The sequence below is a fragment of the Pleurodeles waltl genome, chromosome 12 (genome assembly GCF_031143425.1).
Source record: "Pleurodeles waltl isolate 20211129_DDA chromosome 12, aPleWal1.hap1.20221129, whole genome shotgun sequence".
Lineage (NCBI taxonomy): Eukaryota > Metazoa > Chordata > Amphibia > Caudata > Salamandridae > Pleurodeles > Pleurodeles waltl.
In genome coordinates, this window is record NC_090451.1 from 102,237,748 (window position 1) to 102,261,731 (window position 23,984).

Genomic DNA, 23,984 nt, shown 5'->3' on the forward strand with positions numbered 1-23,984 from the left:
CATGTCTGGTATGAGATTTCTAGTCCAGGGACTATGTTCAGCCCAAAGAGTTATCCTGTGTGTCATTAGCTGACATAAAATTTCCTGGTCTTCCTTGGACAGCACCAAGAATCTTGCCACTTTGTTTATTCACTTATTGCATGCTGGTAGTACTGTCCTTGTGAACTAACACTGAAGACTCTGCTATATTGGCAGGAAAATTTGGAGACCGAACCGTTGGCTTTGAGATCTAGGTGAATGATATGTATGCTCTTCTGGAGCAGCAACCACTTTCCTCGAATTAGAGGTTCTGTAGATGACTGCCCCAGCTTCCCAGGGAAGAATTTGTAGTCAGACTACCAGACTAGAGCTTCCATCACCTATGTGAACATTCATCGGGCCCTGAAATGATTTGTTTGATTGAGTCTATGTTTTTTCGTAGCTGCTCCTGTAAGGCATTCATTTTCAGGCATACAAGAGGTATCTTATTGATCGCGGAGGACCTGAGCCCACCTTTAGGCAAGCCTCTGTGGCCCTGGACCCTTGAAATGTCGTTGGTGCTTTTATCAACGAGTTGTCAAAGTTGGGGAAACTCTTTGTAGGAAGTTGGCTCTGTATATACTATTTCAAAGTAAGAAATAGAGTGCACAGAGTCCAAGGGTTCCCCTTAGAGGTAAGATAGTGGCAAAAAGAGATAATTCTAATGCTCTATTTTGTGGTAGTGTGGTTGAGCAGTAGGCTTATCAGAGGGTAGTGTTAAGCATCTGTTGTACATACAGGCAATAAATGAGGAACACACACTCAAAGACTTACTCCAGGCCAATAGGTTTTCATATAGAAAAATATATGTTCCTAGTTTATTTCACAAACCACAGGTTCAAGATTTGCAGTAAACACTTTAAATGCAAGGTACTTCACTTAGATACTTTAGGAACTTTGAATAAAAGCAATACCATATACAGTCTTTGTAAAAATGGCAATAAGCTATTTTCAAAGTGGACACAGTGCAAAAATCAACAGTTCCTAGGGGAGGTAAGTAAAGGTTAGTTTAGGAGGCAAGTAAAACACTTACAAGTCTCAGTCCTGGGGCATATTCAGCCCGCCATTGGGGGTTCAAGGCAACCCCAAAGTTACCAAACCAGCAGCTCAGGGACAGTCAGGTGCAGAGGTCAAAGAGGTGCCCAAAACACATAGGCCCCTATAGAGAACAGGGGTGCTCCGGTTCAGGTCTGCCAGCAGGTAAGTACCTGCATCCTCAGGGCGCAGACCAGGAGGGTTTTGTAGAGCTCAAGGGGGGAGGGGGGGTTAGGGGGTTCAGCAGCACAGGGACGGCCGGGTTCAGTGTGCAAACAGGCGTCAGGTTTTTGTATTGGTTTTAATGGAGGGACCCTGGGGTCACTCTTGCAGTGCCGGCAGGCACAGGGGGGGCTTCTCTGGACAGCCACCACCTGGGCTAGGTAGAGGGTCGCCTGGGGGTCACTCCAGCGCTGAGGTTCGGTTACTTCAGGTCCTGGGGGCTGCAGGTGCAGTGCTGGTTCCAGGTGTCGGGGCTCTTGTTACAGGCAGTTGCGGTCAGGGGGAGCCTCTGGATTCTCCCTGCTGGCGTCACTGTGGGGGTTCAGGGGGTTCGTCTCTGGCTACTCACAGGCTCTCAGTCGCCGGGGAGTCCTCCTTGTGGTGTTTGTTCTCTGGATCTCGAGCCGGCGGCGTCGGGTGCAGAGTGTGAAGTCTCACGCTTCCGGCTGGAAATGTGCAGTCTTTGGAAGTTGCTTCTTTGTTGCAAAGAAGTAGCTGGTTTTGAGCAGGGCCGCTGCTCACAGGAGTTTCTTGGTCCTTTAGTCCAGGGCAATCCTCTGAGGCTTCAGAGGTCGTTGGTCCCTGTCGGATGCATCGCTGGTTGCAGGCTTTTGAAGTTGGAGACAGGCCAGTAGGGCTGGGGCCAAAGCAGTTGTCTTCCTCCTTCTCTGCAGGCTTGTAGGTCAGCAGTCCTTGTTTCTTCATGTTGCAGCAATCTGATTTCCTGGGATCTGGGGTGCCCCTAAATACTGAATTTAGGTCTGGGAGGGCAGTAGCCATTGGCTACTGTCCTTGAGGGTGGCTACACCCTCTTTGTGCCTCCTCTCTGAGTGGAGGGGGGCACATCCCTAACCCAATTGGGGGAATCCTCCAAACTCAAGATGGAGGATTTCTAAAGGCAGGGGTCACCTCAGCTCAGGACACCTTAGGGGCTGTCCTAACTGGTGGGTGACTCCTCCTTGTTTTTCTCATTATCTCCCCCAGCCTTGCCGCCAAAAGTGGGGGTAGTGGCTGGAGGGGCGGGCATCTCCACTAGCTGGGATGCCCTGGGGCGCTCTAACAAAAGGGGTGAGCCAGGTGTTACAGTTCCTGCAGGGGGAGGTGAGAAGCACCTCCACCCAGTACAGGCTTTGTTCTTGGTCACAGAGTGACAATGGCACTCTCCCCGTGTGGCCAGCAACATGTCTGGTGTGTGGCAGGCTGGCAGAAACTGGTCAGTAGAAGTCGGATTTGTATTCAGGGGGCATCTATAAGACGCCCTCTGGGTGTATGTTACAATAACTTACACACTGCCATCAATGTGCATTTATTGTGCTGAGAAGTTTGATATCAAACTTCCCACTTTTCAGTGTAGCCATTATGGAACTGTGGAGTTCGTGTTTGACAAACTCCCAGGCCATATACTCTTATGGCTACCCTGCACTTAAAATGTCTAAGGTTTCGCTTAGACACTGTAGGGGCATAGTGCTCTTGCACATATGCCCTCACCTGTGGTATAGTGCACCCTGCCTTAAGGCTGTAAGGCCTGCTACAGGGGTGACTTACCTATGCCCCAGCAGTGTGAGGTTGGCATGGCACTCTGAGGGGAGTGCCATGTCGACTTAGTCATTTTCTCCCCACCAGCACACACAAGCTGTGAGAAAATGTGCATGTGCTAAGTGAGGGGTCCCCATGGTGGCATAACACATGCTGCAGCCCTTAGAGACTTTCCCTGGCATCAGGGCCCTTGGTACCAGGGGTACCAGTTACAAGGGACTTATCTGAGTGCCAGGGCTGTGCCAATTGTGGAAGCAAAGGTACAGTGTAGGGAAAGAACACTGGTGCTGGGGCCTGGTTAGCAGGGTCCCAGCACACTTTCAAACTTTTAAAAACTTAGCATCAGCAAAGGCAAAAAGTTAGGGAGCAACCATGCCAAGGAGGCATTTTCTTACACCCTTCTTGAAAAAGCTGATCTGGAACCAAATAGAATAACTCTGAGGAGTGGGAATGCAGAAACAAAAATATATATATTCTGTGCTGAAGGAGACCATATAGAAGGATTGTTTCCGGAAATACTTGTTAATTTCTGGAGGTGTATAATGGATGGACACTCCTCTGTTTTTTCTGGTTTATGAGGCAAACCAAGATAAGAAGCCTCTTTCCTGCTGAGAATGTGGGGTTCTCTCTATGGACCCCTTGGTCAGGGTAGCTAGCACTTCCTTCCGAAGGTGGATGGCGGAATCTGGATGAACTGCAACATATAGCTATATGTGAGGAGAGCCAGGACTTAATTGTCTCATGCTATTTTCTGCCATAGATGACATTTTTTAGACGTTTTTTCGCCACTGGATGGTGTAATCAGCACCAGAACGTTGTCACTGTAGGTAAGTTAGCCTAAGTGCTACTGAGAGGGTTATTAAGTCAGATACATATCAATGGACATTTTCTTTTTCGGGTCCCTCTAGAGATTCTTTCATTTGAAATTGTAATTCCCCAAAAGATCATGCAGTGTCAAGAGTCACCGTTGACTGCTTGTAAGTAGTCGTCCACATGCATGGCATACAGAGCGTCGGCATGGTACTATAAAATATTAGATATATTTGTACCTCAAATTTTTTAATGTTGTTGCCTTGATCCGTAATATCCAAGGACCACTGACCCTGCCAGTTGTGGGAACACTACTGAAGCTTTACTATAGCTCAGTCTATGCAGACATCTCACTCCACTATAGTAGCATTTTTTTTTCTCATCTTCTGGCAAACATTTTATTTATTTGGCCATGTCTGACCACATCTGGTGGCTATACCTGCCCCGTACTACCAGTGAATTGGCAGCCCGTACAATATTCTGGACCTAGATGAGAACGTGTCCTTGCTGGTTAGGTGGAACTATGAATAATAGGGTTTCCCACGATTGTAATGCCTCCTGGATATATGAGCAATTGGAATAGGTTTTAGAGCTTTCCTATTTAAATTCATAAAGAAAAAACAAACAAATTTCTTGATTGCTATAGGAAACTGGAAGTGTTTGGTTGCTCGCTCCGAAGGGTATGGCAACCCCCAAAATATATCTGGTGGGGAAATTCACCAGTTGCGGCTGTAAAATGCTCTGAAGCTGTAGTATGAGATACATGGACCTGCCCATGCTCTGCATCAATATATTGACTGTTGAAGACATGCTCATATTGATACCTCAATGCTTGACACTAAATTATTCTGAATTATGTGTTTTTGCTCTTGTTGACAATTACGTGTGTGTCTTAATTTGTATTGTGATCAAGTTCGACGAGGCGGATGTAAACAACTAGGCTCATGTAGATAATGTTTGCTGTTGTTGACGAGGCCTACACCGCAGACGAGGCCTTCATAGAGAATGCAGTCATAGACAAGGCCGTCGCCGACAAAGCATACAGAGACAAGGCCATCGCAGATGTGGTTCTATAGACTAGGTCATTGTAGGCAAGGCTGTAATAGTCTCATCTACAACAGCCTTTTCTGATGGTTGTGTACTGTCACAGATGACTATCATAGAAGAGGCCAACGTATATGACCGTTGTAGACGACCATCGTATATGAGGATGTCAGACAAGACGAGGCCCTCGTAGACGAGGCCCTCGTGGACGAACGTCGTAGACGAGGCCCTCGTGGACGAACGTCGTAGACGAGGCCCTCGTGGACGAACGTCGTAGACGAGGCCCTCGTGGACGAACGTCGTAGACGAGGCCCTCGTGGACGAACGTCGTAGACGAGGCCCTCGTGGACGAACGTCGTAGATGAGGCCCTCGCAAGCAACTGCCCTAGATAAGGCTGTCGTTGGCGACCGCCGAAGACCGCTGTCGGTGAGCACCGTAGGCGACCGCCTTAGACGGCGAGCACCGCAGGCGACGACGACAAGCACCGCAGATAACAGTCGATGACGACAAGCACCGCAGACAGTCGATGACGACAAGCACCGCAGACGACAGTCGATGACGAGAAGCACCCACACGTTAGACGACCGTCTTCGATGCCGAGCACCCACACGGTAGGCAACCGTCGTCTACGACAAGCACCCACACGGTAGACGACCGTCGTCTACGACAAGCACCCACACGGTAGACGACCGTCGTCTACGACAAGCACCCACACGGTAGACGACCGTCGTCTACGACAAGCACCCACACGGGAGGTAGACGACCGTCGTCTACGACAAGCACCCACACGGGAGGTAGACGACCGTCGTCTACGACAAGCACCCACACGGGAGGTAGACGACCGTCGTCTACGACAAGCACCCACACGGGAGGTAGACGACCGTCGTCTACGACAAGCACCGTAGACAACTGTCGTAGATGAGCACCGTAGAGGACCGTCATAGACGACCACTGTAGATGACTGTTGTAGACGACAGTCAGATGAGGCCATAGTAGATGACCATCATAGATGAGGCCCTTCATAGATGAGGCCATCATAGACCACTGTAGATGGTTGTCGTAGACGATCTCTGTAGATGACCACTGTAGATGACCGTCGTAGACGATCTCTGTAGATGACCACTGTAGATGACCGTCGTAGACGATCACTGTAGACCACTGTAGATGACCGTCGTAGACGATCACTGTAGACCACAACGATCACTGTAGACCACTGTAGATGACCGTCGTAGACGATCACTGTAGACCACTGTAGATGACCGTCGTAGACGATCACTGTAGATGACCGTCGTAGACGATCACTGTAGATGACCGTCGTAGACGACCACTGTAGATGACCCTCCTAGACGACCACTGTAGATGACCCTCCTAGACGACCACTGTAGATGACCCTCCTAGACGACCACTGTAGATGACCCTCCTAGACGACCACTGTAGATGACCCTCCTAGACGACCACTGTAGATGACCCTCCTAGACCGTCATAGATAAGGCCATAGTAGATGAGGCCAAAGTAGATTAGGCCATCACAGACCACTGTGGATGACGGTCGTAGACGACTATCATAGATGAGGCCGTCATAGATGACCAGCGTAGATGAGGCCATCATAGACAACCCTTTGTAGATAAGGTAATAACAGTCAACATTGTCATCAACCACCTCAAAGTAATTCCTGTGAATGATGATTTTACAGGCAGTTTTCAGACGCCCCATTGTAAGGTTATGAGGGTCTCTCAGAATTGAAGAGGGAGTTGAGGGTCTTTTCCATTATTATTTTTTTGTGAGAAGTGCCTTATGAAGACTCATGGTAAGTCTTTTTGTGGGTTTTCTGCGTGCCTTCCGGAGAGCCTGGCGCAACGTCTCCCTCTGACCTCTCCTGTGAGGTGAAGGAATCTTCACTGTCCTCATTATTAGTGACAGATTTAAGATTTTGTAATCCCAGCCAGTAATAGCCTCATCTCTCAGAGTTTTTGAGGAAAAGGTTAGACATATTTATGTAGTCTTTTACCTTGTTTACCGCTACTTCAACATATTAGTGCCAGGGTTAGGAAATGAAACAGGAAATATAATCTTGGATGAGCCAAAAAAGTAAAAAGCTGAAGAACTGAGCAGAGCTCAGGGAGACTCCCTTCACACGATGGGCAGTAAAAAGTCTGAGGGATTCAGCCTCTATTGGGAGTGTTCTAGAGGGTGCTGTCGCCTGATTAGTTATAGTTCAAGTTTGGTCCTTTTTTGAAAAAGGACATGGCTAAGTTATTAAACTGACCTTTTCATTGCCAATATAGCCTATGATAGTGATATATATACTGCTTTATTGAATTACAGTGGACTCCTATTTTGATGACTGGGAATGATTCAAGCATGTGAATCTATGAACGATCCAATACTGGAGAACCATATTCAATTACTTTTTTGCAGGGTTAAACAAACCTGTACAGGTAACCTGCATAATCGACCTTTTATAAAAGACAGACTTGAATCTGGGCCTGAAAGTACCTCATCCGATATGATGCTTGTGTGAAAGGAAGCAGAAAGAGTCCACACTGATGGTCCTCCAGCAAAGGAAGTTGCTTGTGGTCGCCGTAAACTGGATTCAGGCTGCGCATGCACTGGGAACAAGCAGCAAGGTGTAGAGGAATACTTACCAGTAGCCGCAGACTCTTGCACGTGATCTTCAGGTATAGTGCCCCTTATGGTGCACGGCAAATTGTGCTTCAATGTTGCTAGAGCAGGATCTTGGTATATTGATGCTGTTTTTTTCGCTTCTAGGATTGGCTTATGTACACTTTGGCTTTCAGAGAAGTACCTTAAGTCAGAATAAACTAACGAACAAACTTTGAATTTGTTTGCATAATTGTTTGGAAATCTAAAAACTGAGGTTATGGTCTGCTAACCTGTAGCAGAACAGGGCTGAATTTGAAAGCTAATTTTTCATTTATATATTACTGTGCAAAATGAACAAGTAACATTCAGCAATACTTTTCCTGGTGGTTATTCTACACAAACACAGATTTCTCACCTGTAGAATATTCCACAAGCCTGTACATTTTCACGTCACTAAGTGGCATCATGCAGCTCAGCATTGGCTTTCATACACCCGAGAAGTGATGAGTAGAGCCACATGTAAGATCACCCTGTCCGTCAAATGCCCTTTCTGGACTCTTTCTGCACCCTTGATGTGGAGCACAAACAACTGGAGGTACCAATGTGCCGATCTCTCATTTGGGACCTTTTTAGATGCTAAAATAACCACTCCACAGAAACAGTAAGGGTTGTGCTGAATTAGCAGTTAGCTGGAGTATACACCAGAAGGAGTGTTAACAATCAGTAACTTGCTCTTCTGATAAATACTTCTAACCGAAGACTCGTCTGTAGAAGAGAAACCAGATCCGTACCTCCACAAAGTGAAGGGTCTGTGGACTGGACCAAAACATTCTACAGAAAAGAACTGGAGAAATGCCTTTCTTATGGAACCTAGCTGTCATAGCATTAGTGCTTCGTGAACATATGCACTGTCGCCCACACCATAGCCTGATAAATGTGAAAAACAGGCACTTTATATGCCAAAGCAGTGGTAGCGGGTTTAGACTGGGTGGAATGGCTTCCTGCCCAGTGTGTAAGCAGATTATAATGCAGAGGATAATCCACCTTGATAACCTCCTATTTTATGCTGCCTTATCTTTTTTTGCAACACAGATCCCCACAAATAGCAGATTGGCCACCCAATAGTCTTTGATGCGATTGATAAAAAAAGCTTAAGGCTTTGTTTTGGGGGTCCAATAGATATTCACTCCATCCTCTCTCTCAGGGTGAGGTAGAGCAAAGAATATCAGGTGAGTGACGGATTACCCAACGTGAAAAGGAGTCACGACTTTTGGCATTAAGACCACAATGGTCCTCAATACCATCTTGTATGGGGAAAAAGGTGGGGTGGGATGGCTGCCCCAAGAGACCCTGGAGCTCACTCACATCAAGCTGAGGTGATCGCAATGACAGTTTTGGGAACTAGCTACAAGCAGCTATGTAGCGTTTTGAAGGGAGTGCACATGAGGACCAAATTAATATTCCACTGTGGCATCACAAATGTTTGTATAGGAAACATGTGAGCAAAGTCTTTAATAAATATGCATCATAACAGGTGATTTGAACAAGTATGATTAGTCTGACAAACACATAAAAGCCGAAAGGCCAGACAAATAACCCTTAAGTATGCCCACTGCAAGACCAAGCTGGGTCAATGTAAAAACAGTGCAACATCCAACAGTTTGGCCTACAAGAGATCTGCACTGTAGACTCCATACCAAGCAACATCTGTAGAATCGGCCAGTGTAAATGGACTTTGTTGAGGGATGCCTGGAAGTGAGGAGGACATCCACAACCTGAGGTGGTAGATCAAATATAGTTAACTGCTGCTGCTCTATTCCTATGCATAGAGATGTTTACTGCAGAACCATACCCTGCAACGTAAGATCCTCTCTAAGTGGTAGCCTGATAGGAGAACAGATGCACAAGGCTTGTCGGTCCAGATATCACAGATGCCTGGTCCAACCCAGAGTCACTAGGATGATCTGGGCCTCGTCATTACTGATCATGTTCATTGGGGTAAGAGGCAGGGGTGGAAAGGCATAGTGGTGTCCCAAGTACTATTCTAGCCTGAATGTGTCTCAGAAAGTGTTCTTGGGAACTTCAATATACAGAACTCTTGACAGCATATTCAAGTCTACTGAAAAGATCCAACGTGGGTTCTTCCACTTTTGCCCTGCACCACCTCAGTGTACCACTGGCATTTGTGATCCACCAGGTGCTGCTGGCTGAGCTTGTCCACCATAACATTTAAACATCCCTTAAAGTGGTACTGGGCAACACCATAAGAGCTCTCAGCAAAGGAGCCTGCACCAACCTCCCTCAATGGATGACAGGAAGGCTTTCAATGTCTGGAGAATGGCCCGCAACACCAACAGGTTGATAGCCAGAAGGGTCTCCACAGGAAACAAGTCCGGCAATAATCATCTCTCCCAGTTGTTCTCCCGCCCTCATCCCAGCTACCAAGGATTTATTACCACTGTCCAATCTGGATGGGGAAGTGAGAAGGGTCTGCTGCTGGTTAGTTGCAGTCACACAGCCACCATTGCAGAATTAGTGCTGCCTCCTCCAAAACCTGAATGATACCCAATAGGTTTCCTTTGTACTGGGCCCACAGATCCTAGTGCACAGAATACATATGCCACCTGCAAAAGTGGACCAACAGGATGTGTGAGATGATCTGGAAGACCCATCCTGTTGGATGCTATAAATATCCAACCTGGGAGAAAATGTCAGATTCTGCCTTCTACTGAGGAGCGGTTTGGGGTGGGTGAGGGACAGGGTGCGCAACCCTCTGGTGTCACCTCAGCGGGGCCAAAACTGATGAGGTAATCGTCTGGCAGGGGTAGTAAGGACCAAGGTATGCGGCATGGCTCTACTTTCCTTACAAAGGAGGGCAGAAAACATTTTCCCCAGGAAGATGGAACCCATCAAGTGGCATATCAATCAGGGATTCCTGTACATCTCTAAAAAAAAACAACTTTGAATTGCAACCACACAAGGCAAAGGAGAACTATACTAGTGCTAACAGCTTGCACCAAGTAAATCAGTGGTATCCAGACTAGCCTCAATGGTTTAAGCCAAGAAGGTCCAAAACTACCTTGGGTCTGGCAGGAAGATTTCACTGGCCATGTCCCAGAAGGCATGAGTATAACAGCCTAGTAGACTGACTGCACTGACTGACCTCAATGCTAGGCTGGGCGACGAGACCATTTGTTCCCCAAACCCCTCAACACTTTTCAGCTTCCTGTTAGGAGAAGTTGTGGGGAACACATTTGGATTCATTCTGCAGGTGGAAGCATGGGCCACAAAACTCCCTGAAGTAGGATGCTGCATAAGGAAATTCAGTTCACCAGGCGCCTGTCTGTGTAATCTGGACACTTTCCTGATCACTAGTAGGCAAGCTTATCCCAAGTGGCCATAACAATATCGGTCAGTCTTCATTTAAAGGTAGTAATGGCTCAGAGCAGACTGGCACAAGGTATAAAACCTCACTAAAGACCTTGTCTTGACTTTACCAGAAAGCCCCTGTTGCTACAGGCCTCATCTAAGCACCACAGCAAATAAAGCACTCTTTCACTGGGGTGGGAAGTGACGAAATCAAGAGTGTATCAGAGAAAGTATCAAGCCCGCTGACCTTCTGTCTACATATAAACTATTACCATCAATGTTGGGGTAAACCATCGCTAATCATCATTATAATCATTGTCAAGTTGTGGCAAACTCTGGTCAGAATCAGACCCAAAAAGATGGAGACTCTGCAGACAGCTTGCCGGAGTGTATTGTATTACCCAAACAATATTGGAACCAGCTGCACAAGTGGAGTCTGAGCACAACCTCCGTCAGAGTAGAGAGAGATTGGGCTTGGGTCTATCACCTGAGTCAGAACCAGACACCCCATCAGCAACGTCAAGAGCAGCGTCAATGAAAGAGGAACCTGGCATGGTCTAGGGGCTTAAATACCACAAAGGACAGATATTCAGGCAGTAACAAACTGGAGACCCCAGCAGACCCTTGGGCCTCAAGGTGTGCCAGAGGGAGCCAAAAGAGTGCCAAAAATATGCAGCATGGCCTCCTTAAAGGCCTCAACCTTCTGCGGTATCACTAATGGCCCAGGTAATTTGGAGGCACAGGAAGATCAGCTGTGGAATCTACTCCTCAATTAGGAGAAAAATCTTGACTTCACTTTAGAGAGAGTGGTAGAATAGGGTTATGGTCTGTTTCGACTTCTTATGCTTCTTCAACTTGGATTTCAACTTACTGGGCAACTTTCACTGCAAAAAAGACCGTGAGTGGGAACGGACTCAAGAGCTGGAATGAGTCCACGCACTCAACTTGGAACAGGACTTGCACAAAATATGCGATTTATTTTTAAGTTGGGCGCCCTACAGCTACGTTTCATGGTCCTGGATCATCTTCAGGAACATGAGGGTATATTCTTTGCATGACAAAGTTGTGCCACAAGCCTAACTACCAAAGAGACACTGCATGCAGGTCAGTCACTGATATCTGATTCTGATAGACAAGGCAATGTGCAGATGAACCCTGATTATTTCAGTGGGAACAACGTTCTCTTGCACACTGAGAAAATAATTGGAAAGAACTAGAACTGATGAAAAGGTAAACAGAGCTCAGGATCTGTGAACCAAGGCATGGAAAGAAAAGAACTGACTATGTGTAGGGGTGGTTTTAATTTTCCGCCCTTGTATGTCACTTATGGGGTGGAACAAGGCCAGTGTGGAGCTGAATGGTGCCACCCCACAGCATGCAGGAGCAAAGCTATAAAAATCTGCAGATCCAATCTGGCACTTGGGAAGTATTCCACAGATGAGGAATGAGCACTTATAAGCATTCATCAGGAAATTCTATATTGAGTAAGTCATTAGAATTCCAGAATGTGCATACATTGCGAAGTTTAAAGAATCAGAAAATGTTAATGTTCTAGGTTTCCAGATTACAGCAGTCAACTTTGAATATATATTCAATATCCACAACATTGTATATTGAAACAGCTAAAGGTAGTCATTCGAACATAGAAAGATGTGCATAAATAGACAAAATGATTGCTAGATAAAACAATGTTTTCAAGTTACTTTATGCTTAGGAAAATCCCTGAGAGTGGTGAGAGCATCACTCTTTATACCTACTGCGGAGGGAGGCCTGGGCTTTCCTGATGTCCTTACATACATCCCAGCTGTACAACTCTGTCCTTCACTAGATTGGAACCAAGACAGAAAACACTGGGTACAAATCGAACAAGCTTTTTCCCCTCATCTCCTCTGTCAGGGATCCTGTGGCTCCGCTCAGCACCCTGGGTGGGTGCTCCCCCAAAATCTGCTGCGGACATCTACACTTTTGACACATTGGCGGGAGTTGCGAAGGAGGCGAACCTTTCCGACCTACCACTTCCCACTTACTCCCTTGACACCTAATCCAGACTTCCCCCAGGCATGGTCTACCCTGGTTCCTTTAGCTGAGACCAAGGCCACTCCCCCACCTTGCAAACATTTTACACTGATAGGGATACAGAGTCATGAGTGGATCTAGTCAAGAAATTTGCACTGATCAGATGGGACAGCTACAGGCTTAGTAAGGCATTACACAGGCAGGCAGACCCCCAGCATGCTTAGCTTTACAATGGGAAGAAATTCTTATTGAAGCCCTGCACCTTAATAACATCTGCTACAGAGGTATATCCTGGTTATATCAATGTAGCTTGAACCTTAAAACCCCACCAAACATACATATGTTCAGCAATGGGGCAGAGACTTAAACATCTCAGATGACACATGGCGCACTACTTGGCAGAAAGCTTCTCAATCTATTTGCTTTAGATACAAGGGGAATGCTTATAAAATATTAAATATGAACATGTTTGTACCTCGCACCCATTATACTCGCAATGATGTTTGGAGGTTCTGACTTGTGTTGGGAGGGGTGTGATGAGAGCAGCATGTTCCTACAGACCTGGTGGTCATGTCCAGTAATCCAAACATTCTGGGGCGAAGTCCTCCACACAATACATACCATCACTAACGTCTCACTGCCACATGACCAGCTGAAGGGCCTTCTTGGGGACCTGGTGATGGATAGACATCCCCCCCCCCCCCCACCTCATCCCCAGGGATGCATGTTATGCCCCCTCAGACATGGAGAGACTAATCAAGAGCCCAACACTCATACTGATCAATACAGCTCACTGGAGACTGATGGAGGGGCCTCAGGGACACCCTATGTGTTTACTGAGCAGAGATATTCTGAATGTGCAAACACGGTCTTTAACAAGTGTATAGGAGTTATGTTACCCATACTTTACACAATGCTTCATCCGGAAATGTACTGTTCTGTTATTTTATTCAAAATGCAAAAATAAATTGTTTAAAAGGTGGGGGGTAGAAAATAGGGACAATGTAAGCCGAAAAGCTGATTCTGCTTCTTTAAGGAATAGCTTACCACCAGTATCCCATCCTGCACTATAGGGGGCAATCAAGACAGTTCTCTTTTGATGGAAATGGGTTATCAGGGAAGTACTGTATTCCCTTTGCCCTTTCACCCTTGGGGGGGTAAAGGGGAAGTGCTTATAACTAAAATGAAGATTTCTCTGGAGGATGATTACATGTAAGAAATCCATCCCCACGGGATCCTCATTATTATTCAATAAAAGCGAGACCTTTGTTAACGGAGCCAGAAAAAAAGGGAAAAAAATATTCTGCAAAAAATTATATATATATATATATATATTTTTTTTTTAAATGTCCCACTTGGGCATTCACTTTGGAATTTGATCTGGGTCGACAATTATTTGTGTAAGAATATAAGGATCTCCAAGGTGGGAGCCATAGTGCAGTGACAGATATGGCCACCGGAAAATTTCCTTTTCAAGTCTATGCTGAAGAGGAGCCTTGTGGCTAGACTCAAATGGGAGATATAATTTGGAAGGGACTGCACTAAGCACCCAAGGAGATAAAGGTCTCCCTAAGGGATGGCCAACCTTCTTAATCCCTTTTAAGAAGTCTTCCACACCACAAATGTGTTTTTCAAAACAGGCTTGTAAACCACTTTTATCGTAAGAGGAAATGGCTGCTAAACTGTACCTTTAATGAACAAAATTGCAGCCCAGAAAGCCTCAAGAAGGTATAGTAGCAGCTCTTTCGCTAGAAATTTGGTGGGATTAATGTTTTTCTGGATACGTTTTCTGTGTACATCACGTGCAAAACCTATAATTTCAAGAAGAAATGTTCGCAAATGGATTCCTCACTTGTTTCAAAATGTTCACACAAAGTGTGGAATATTCTAATGTCCAAGCTACCAAAATCAAGGATGCAAGGTAGTGATGCAGCATCAAGCCCCTGAATTTGAATAGATCATGCAGGGTGGTCTTTTGTGCTGTTATTCCAATAGGTGTAGACTATCAGCATACCACGAATGGCGTGGCCACTCTGGAGCAGTTATCATCCTTATCTTGTCTTGTCTTTCAATAGCTTGGTGAGTACTGGTAGAATCAGAGGAAATGAGCAGGCAAATATTTTCAATTTAACTGATCAAAAGAGCTTTCAAGAATATGTTTGACTGTAATATCTGGAAGCATAACTTGGGCACTGTCAGCATTTGTGAATAAGTCTTCTTCTGAAAATCCACATTCATGAAAGATGTGCAGTATTTATTTCTTTAAAATCCATTTGTGATTCAAGAGAATCCGCTTTCACATTTTGGGCACCAGATAGATGCACTACAGTGACGTGAAAATTGAACACAATCAAGCATTTCCAAAACATCTGTGATTCTAGAGAGAGACATTGAACAGTACTTACTCATGTAATACTTCACAAACGTATTGTCTATAGAACAGGCTCTGATCCAAACACGAAGGCAATATGAACTGCCCTCAAAGCCAGCAATTTGTGAGTTAAGCTTCTTTCCTTCAACCACATTTGCCAAACTAAGTCCATCAATGTGGGCTCCCAAAAAGACAGAAGTATCAGTCACCATGGAGTGGCATGCAGTGATGAAAGAACACCCACCAGATGAATGGTTGATCAGCATTGCCAAAGAAGGTAATCAACGGTAAAGTGAGAGAGTTAAACTCAATTTGCAATTGCCTAAGAGTTTAAACAGCCGGTCTTTCAAGCACAACAGTTTCAACTGCAGGGGGACGTTTCCTACAATAACGATGCTGAATGCTACTAAGCCCAGATGTGATGACATTTGACAGACCATTGGGAATCTCATTTTTAGAAGTTTCCAACACTCTAAACAAATAGAACATAGTCCACAATCAGTGTTGCAGATTGCAAGTTTCAAGGCTGCTCCCAAGCAATTAATACCTTGGACTGGAATTGCTATACAATGTGTGTGATTTACTTTGAGTAACAATGGCTGAAATACAGAAAGTGCCATTTTGTATTCATGCCTTTATGAAACAATCCTTCGTGTAGTGACAGATGAAAGTGCCCATCTTTCTGAAATATGTTGCCACCACTATCAGGCTGATTTCAGGTGCAAAGGAAGAACTTTGTATTGTGAGTGTAAATTGCCCACCAGAAATCTGTGATATTTGAGATGCGTCTGTATGATGGGAATGTGTAAATATTAATCTCGACTATGGCACACATCCACCCTCCCCCCCCCCCCACACCCCAATGGAACTGGGGATTTATCTGGTGAAGGGTTAAAGTCTGTTTTCATGAGATCTAGAACTGGACAATATGCTTACTTTGGTTCCTTCTTTCAAACCAAAAAGTAGCAGAAATACATCCCTTTTTCTTTTAGGGACAGATTAACCATTTTAACTGTGTATTTGAACAGAAGTGTGCTTAACTGTAGAGTAACTCTTGCTGGTTAAGATGTCTGGAAGTTTCGAAGGATGATGACAAACTTCACAGAATAGCCACTTTGCACAATATTCAGCACCCATCACTCTTCTTTTCTTCCACTTCTGTAGATGATTGCTGATGATGCTACCATTCCGGAATGAACAGAATAAGGAGAGGAAGTAAAGAGTCACTGATGGATGGTTTTCCTGCAGCTGCTGGTGCTTGGTGGCAGACTCATCCTTTTGTAAAACAGGGCTGGAAGGACTTTTGATGTTGCTTTCGCTTTATGGTACTGTTCTGGCTATTGAGGGGCTTGAAACGTCTTTAGATTTGAATGGATATCTCTTGTGCTCAGTTTTCTAACACCTATTTTTCATTAGCTGATTGCTGTCTCCGTTATTAGAATTCCAAGGGATACACCTGTGAGACTGTCGCCTTAAGATGATGGTCTTCCTGACAATAAGCCCATACAGCTTTTGTTCACAGGTTGCACATGTTCGTATCAAGGTAAGATTACCATCACCAGTTTGCATAATGGGAAGTGGCAGCCGTATTACTGTTGCACTACCTTGGACATCACCAGTGCACAAATGAAAATCCCAACTTAGAAGTAGGCAGTTTGATTACTCAAAGGGAAGCATGATAAATTTCTTCCTACAGAATGCTGCCCTGAAATGCACAAATTTGGTCTTGTAAACTAAAAGAAAACACATTTAAAGAAAAGCTGCAGGACACACTACAGAACCATGTCTTCAGTGGCTTCTGGTACAGAGTGAGAGGTAAACATTTGACGTAAAAGGCTAGCACAGCTACGTTTTCAGCTTCATCATGGACAAAGATAAAGCCACTGTTAGACACCAGGCAGCTTATTTTCCTGATACCACAAGGATTCAACCATTCAATACATTTTCTATGTACCAATACAGAACACCCTGTCTTAATCCAACCAAACTAGCTGTTTTTAGTCACTTCACCCTACACCTGTATGTGTATTTTGCTTGACCTCAGAGAGCTATACCTTGTCATTCAGAGTCCAGCCGATATATTTCAAGTATCCGTCATTTAAGAAGGAGTAGCTGTAACTCTTCATCCAGACGCCTATCTCTTCCATGCACGCTGTTCGAATCTCTGGGATGGAGTCCCTGCAAAAGATCACAGCCAAAGTGAACTGAACAAACCTTTACAAACATGTCAAATCTCTGTTCCATGGTGACAGAGTAAAGCCACAGATCTAGCTCAAAGAATATGGTTTAAAATTAACATCTAGAGGTGAAGGTAGCAGGCTCAACACGCCCTTAAGCTGAGACAGGAGTGGCACAAACATGTAAAAACACACTGTTCTGCGATTTAAAAGACCGATTGTCAAAAGGAAGATCCCACCCTAAAATATTAGTAAGGCTATATATTAAGTTTGTGTGTTGTGTTTCACTGGCACCATGCCAGTGAAAGACATTTCAAGAGCCCACGCGGCAAAGAAAAAAGTTACTTACCTGTAAGTATAGTTTTCCAGTGTTGGTATATTTCACAGATTCACATGCTTAATCATTACCTGTTCTTTACAGTAAACAAGCACAGTCTGCTTAAAAACTTCAAACAATGACATGAGAATGCCGCTATCTAACCCCTCCCACAGGCCATCTCTCCTCAGATTTTAGCACAGGTTTGGCAGATATACAGATGTCACTACATTAGACTTTTGTGAGCCTCTTTTCAGGGAGAGAGGGCCATGTGTGAATCTATGAAAAATACCAATACCACAATCCTAGTTACAGCTAACTTTTTACTTCTGCAGCATCAGATCTTTCACATACGCACATGCTTCAATCAGAGCAGCAAACAGTATACATAATCCAGCATATAAACTTTAATGCAGACAGCAGGAAAAATAAAGACCCACAGCTCATCTGAAAAAGATGTTATAAAACTGCTTATACCACTGCTTTATCTGTCTGATGTAGCGTCTAGGCAGTAATATTTTTATAAAAGTGTGTTTATACCTCCAGGTGCCGGCTCGGCAAACGTCAATGAGGGGCACGCCAGCAAAGTGCTGCTGTTGTTGGCATAGCCTTTGTAGAATGGCTCTTTACTGTTGGTGATAACAGTCTGCCTGCTTTTGTGTTGTAGAAAGCAATGGTCACTGCTACCCATCTTAAGATCGGTTGCTTTGCCACTAGCTAACCTTGGCATTGACAGTAAATAGACAACTAACTGATTCGATTTTCTAATGTTTCGTCAGTTAAAATTTAGGGCTTATTTTGCATCTACTTAGTGCAGTACTCTCTACTAAGCATTCAACGGATAATGAAAGTTATGAAATCTACTGGCTTGTTGCTATGGAAATCTAAAGGTACTTTTGGAATAAACTGAGGATTAGCATGTACTATGACTTTGTCCTTGGTCAAATGGAGGTAGGGCTCATAAAGGCCTGAACTTCATTTACTATTCTAGCAGAGGTGAGTGCCTAGAGTAAAGCTGTTTTCCATAAGAGTTATTTGATGTGGGTTTTGTGAAAAGGTACAAACAGACGCCTCATTAATTGGGATAAAACTTTTTATAAGAAGTTCCCACTCAACTGATAGTTTCCTTGAGGGAGGGAAACACTGAATAGTACTTTAGTAATTCCATTGATGACAGACAATACTGAAGGCATGTTCAGAAAAAAATATTTATCATGCTATGACTGCCAGGTGATAGATTAATTTATTGGCATTAAGGTGCTTTACAGAGAACCATGAGACTCATTTAGTGGATCCTATTTAATTTTAATGGGAAATCAGGAGTTTAGCTCAGCCTTTGGCTTGCAGGCCTGTGCCCCCCGTTACCAAGTGACTTTTAACCTACTTAGCTTGCTCTGTTTTAGTACATTTATTTAAATACTCCTTCCAAGATGGCTGCCATGTTTATCATTCGGAAGATGTTTAGTTTCACGTTATTGGTGCCACTCTGTAAAGGCATCACTATCAGCATCAAAGAAAGGAGATACGTAGGTATTTACATCATGTACTTTCCCACTTTCGTGTGACAGTAACGTAATGTACCATTTCAGGGAACTGTTTATATAATTGCCGCCCCAAAAATGCCTTTTTGTCTGTTTGGGAATATACCTGCGTCAGGGGTCCTACCAGATATGGAAAATGTCACTTACCCAGTGTACATCTGTTCGTGGCATGAGTCGCTGCAGATTCACATGCTGTGCACAGTCCGCCGTCTGGTGTTGGGCTCGGAGTGTTACAAGTTGTTTTTCTTCGAAGAAGTGTTTTCGAGTCACGAGACCGAGGGACTCCTCCTACTTCGGTTCCATTGCGCATGGGCGTCGACTCCATCTTAGATTGTTTTCCCCGCAGAGGGTGAGGTAGGAGTTGTGCATATTAGTAATAGTGCGCCCATGCAATGGAATGAATACGTATGTACATAATAAAGGTTAAAGTAATATATTTACAAATGTACAAATGTTCAAGATCTACTTCTAAACGGCTACAGGCTCCCGGGGAGGCGGGTGGGCGCATGTGAATCTGCAGCGACTCATGCCACGAACAGATGTACACTGGGTAAGTGACATTTTCCGTTCGATGGCATGTGTAGCTGCAGATACACATGCTGTGCACTGACTAGTAAGCAGTTATCTCCCCAAAAGCGGTGGTTCAGCCCGTAGGAGTTGAAGTAGTTTGAAATAATGTTCTTAGTACAGCCTGACCTACTGTGGCTTGTTGTGCAGTTAACACATCTACACAGTAGTGCTTGGTAAATGTATGAGGCGTAGACCAGGTTGCTGCCTTACATATTTCGTTCATTGGAATATTCCCTAGAAAGGCCATGGTAGCTCCTTTCTTTCTGGTTGAGTGTGCCTTTGGTGTAATAGGCAGCTCTCTTTTTGCTTTAAGATAACAGGTTTGAATACACTTAACTATCCACCTAGCAATGCCTTGTTTTGAAATTGGATTTCCTGTATGAGGTTTTTGAAAGGCAATAAATAGTTGTTTTGTTTTTCTAATTAGTTTCGTTCTGTCAATGTAGTACATTAGTGCTCTTTTGATGTCTAATGTATGTAGTGCTCTTTCAGCTACAGAATCTGGTTGTGGGAAGAACACTGGTAATTCTACTGTTTGATTTAAGTGGAACGGTGAGATAACCTTTGGTAAAAATTTTGGATTTGTTCTTAGAACTACTTTATTTTTATGTATCTGAATAAATGGTTCTTGTATGGTAAATGCTTGAATCTCTCTCACTCTTCTTAGAGATGTGATGGCAATCAAAAATGCAACTTTCCACGTTAAGTATTGCATTTCACAAGAATACATGGGCTCGAAAGGTGGACCCATGAGTCTTGTTAAGACGATGCTGAGGTTCCATGAAGGGACAGGTGGTGTCCTTGGTGGTATGATTCTTTTTAAGCCTTCCATAAACGCTTTAATGACTGGTATTCGAAATAGTGAAGTTGAATGAGTAATTTGTAGGTAAGCTGATATTGCGGTGAGATGTATTTTTATAGAAGAGAAAGCTAGATTTGATTTTTGCAAATGTAGTAAATATCCAACTATATCTTTTGGAGATGCGGTTAATGGCTGAATTTGATTATTGTGGCAGTAATACACAAATCTTTTCCACTTGTTTGCGTAGCAGTGTCTAGTGGTAGGTTTTCTAGCTTGTTTTATGACCTCCATACATTCTTGTGTGAGGTGCAAGTGTCCGAATTCTAGGATTTCAGGAGCCAAATTGCTAGATTCAAAGATGCTGGATTTGGATGTCTGATCTGTTGTTTGTGTTGTGTTAACAGATCTGGTTTGTTGGGTAGTTTGACATGAGGTACTACTGACAGGTCTAGTAGTGTTGTGTACCAAGGTTGTCTTGCCCATGTTGGTGCTATTAGTATGAGTTTGTTTTGACTCAACCTGTTTACTACATATGGAAGGAGAGGGGGAAAAGCGTATGCAAAGATCCCTGACCAGTTCATCCATAGAGCATTGCCTTGGGATTGCTCTTGTGGGTATCTGGATGCGAAGTTTTGGCATTTTGAGTTTTCCTTTGTTGCAAATAGATCTATTTGAGGTGTTCCCCAAATTTGAAAGTAATTGTTTAGTATTTGGGGGTGAATTTCCCATTCGTGGGTTTGTTGGTGATCTCGAGAGAGATTGTCTGCCAACTGGTTCTGAATCCCTGGAATAAATTGTGCTATTAGGCGAATGTGGTTGTGAATAGCCCAATGCCATATTTTCTGTGTTAGGAGGCACAACTGTGTCGTGTGTGTCCCTCCTTGTTTGTTTAGATAATACATTGTTGTCATGTTGTCTGTTTTGACAAGAATGTATTTTTGGGATATTATGGGTTGAAATGCTTTCAGCGCTAGAAATACTGCTAACATTTCCAAGTGATTTATGTGAAACTGTCTTTGATGTATGTCCCATTGTCCTTGGATGCTGTGTTGATTGAGGTGTGCTCCCCACCCTGTCATGGAAGCATCTGTTGTTATGACGTATTGTGGCACTGGGTCTTGGAAAGGCCACCCTCGGTTTAAATTTGTACTGTTCCACCATAGAAGCGAGAGGTATGTTTGGCGGTCTATCAACACCAGATCCAGAAGTTGACCCTGTGCTTGTGACCATTGTGATGCTAGGCACTGTTGTAAGGGCCGCATCTGCAATCTTGCGTTTGGGACAATGGCTATGCATAAAGACATCATGCCTAGTAGTTTCATTACCATTCTGACTTGTATCTTTTGTGTTGGATACATGGCGTGTATTACTTTGTGAAATGTTTGAACCCGTTGTGGACTTGGAGTGGCAATCCCTTTTGCTGTGTTGATTGTCGCTCCTAAGTATTGCTGCGTTTGACACGGCAGAAGGTGTGACTTCGCGTAGTTGATGGAGAAACCTAGCTTGTGAAGGGTTTGTATGACATATTTTGTGTGCTGTGAACACTGTTCCAGCGTATTGGTTTTGATTAGCCAGTCGTCTAAGTACGGGAACACGTGTATTTGCTGCCTTCTGATATGTGCAGCTACTACGGCCAGGCATTTTGTAAAGACTCTTGGCGCAGTTGTTTTGCCGAACGGCAACACTTTGAACTGGTAATGTATTCCTTGGAATACGAACCTTAGGTATTTCCTGTGTGAAGGATGTATTGGTATATGGAAATACGCATCTTTTAGATCTAAAGTTGTCATGTAGTCTTGCTGTTTGAGCAGTGGTATTACGTCTTGTAACGTGACCATGTGAAAGTGGTCTGATTTTATGTAGGTATTTAGTGTTCTGAGATCTAGTATTGGTCTCAGAGTTTTGTCCTTTTTGGGTATTAGAAAGTACAGTGAGTAAACTCCTGTGTTTTCCTGTTGAATTGGTACTAATTCTATTGCGTCCTTTTGTAGCAACGCTTGAACTTCTAGTCCTAGAAGATCTATATGTTGTTTTGACATCTTGTGTGTTTTCGGTGGGACGTTTGGAGGGAATTGGCGAAATTCTATGCAATAACCATGCTGGATAATTGCTAAGACCCAAGTGTCTGTTGTTATTTCCTCCCAAAGTTTGTAAAATTGGCTTAGTCTTCCCCCCACAGGTGTTATGTGATGGGGGTGTGTGACTTGTGAGTCACTGCTTATTTTGAGTGGTTTTGGGGCCTTGAAATTTTCCTCGATTTTTTGGGAATTGGCCCCCTCTAAATTGTCCCCGAAAACCTCCCCTCTGATATTGGCCCTGGTAGATAGGTCTTGTTTGTGAGGTTGTGGTTTCTGTGGTTTGACCTCGAAACCCTCCCCTAAAAGGTGTTTTCCGAAATGTGCCTCTGCTCTGCGGGGAGTAGAGTGCGCCCATGGCTTTGGCTGTATCGGTGTCCTTTTAGAGTTTTTCGATGGCAGTGTCTACCTGCCGTCCAAACAATTGCTGTTCATTAAACGGTATATTGAGCACAGCCTGCTGGATCTCCGGTTTGAACCCAGAAGTGCGCAGCCATGCGTGCCTCCGTATTGTGACTGCAGTGTTTATTGTTCTTGCAGCTGTATCTGCTGCATCCATGGAAGAACGTATCTGATTATTTGAGATACTTTGTCCCTCTTCCACCACCTGTTGCGCTCTTTTTTGGAACTCTTTGGGTAAGTGTTCGATGAAATGTTGCATTTCATCCCAATGAGCCCTGTCGTATCTTGCCAAAAGTGCTTGTGAATTGGCGATATGCCACTGATTTGCTGCTTGTGCTGCAACCCTTTTTCCCGCCGCATCAAATTTGCGGCTCTCCTTGTCTGGAGGTGGTGCGTCGCCTGAGGTATGAGAGTTGGCTCTCTTACGAGCTGCCCCCACAACTACTGAGTCTGGCATTAGTTGTGTTGTAATATATATCGGATCAGTGGGCGGTGGCTTATATTTTTTCTCCACCCTTGGAGTTACGGCTCTGCCTTTAACTGGATCCTGAAATATTTGTTTTGAATGTCTTAGCATTCCTGGGAGCATGGGAAGGCTTTGATATTGGCTATGGGTGGAGGATAGGGTGTTAAAGAGAAAGTCATCCTCAATTGGTTCTGAATGTAAGGAGACATTGTGGAACTCGGCTGCCCTTGCGACCACCTGTGTATAGGATGTACTGTCCTCAGGTGGGGACGGTTTTGTAGGATAAGAGTCTGGGCTATTGTCAGACACTGGAGCATCGTAGAGGTCCCATGCATCAGGATCATCCTGACTCATCGTGGTATGAGCTGGTGAGTGCATCAGTGGTGGAGTTGTTGCCGGTGATGCATGTATTGATGGTGGTGGAGACGGTGGTGGGGTTGTTTTCTTTGCCACCTTTGCCTGTGGTTGCTTGTCCTTTTGTTGAAAGGCAAGTTTCCTTTTTATTTTGATTGGGGGAAGAGTAGTTATCTTCCCTGTGTCCTCATGAATATGAAGCCTTCTTTGTGTGTAGTCAGGCTCTGCAGATTGAAGCTCCTCTCCAAATCGATG

At 44.4% G+C, this 23,984-nt stretch overlaps 1 protein-coding gene across 1 annotated transcript in view; it reads right to left on the reverse strand.

Moving 5' to 3' along the window:
- The window catches only part of LOC138267072 (cohesin subunit SA-2-like), a 1,140,873-nt gene that overhangs the window by 767,402 nt on the left and 349,487 nt on the right, over window positions 1-23,984 (reverse strand). Inside the window, exon 7 of the mRNA XM_069215920.1 lies at window positions 17,081-17,204. Coding sequence (XP_069072021.1) covers window positions 17,081-17,204 — 124 coding nt within the window. The remainder of the gene's footprint in view (window positions 1-17,080; window positions 17,205-23,984) is intronic.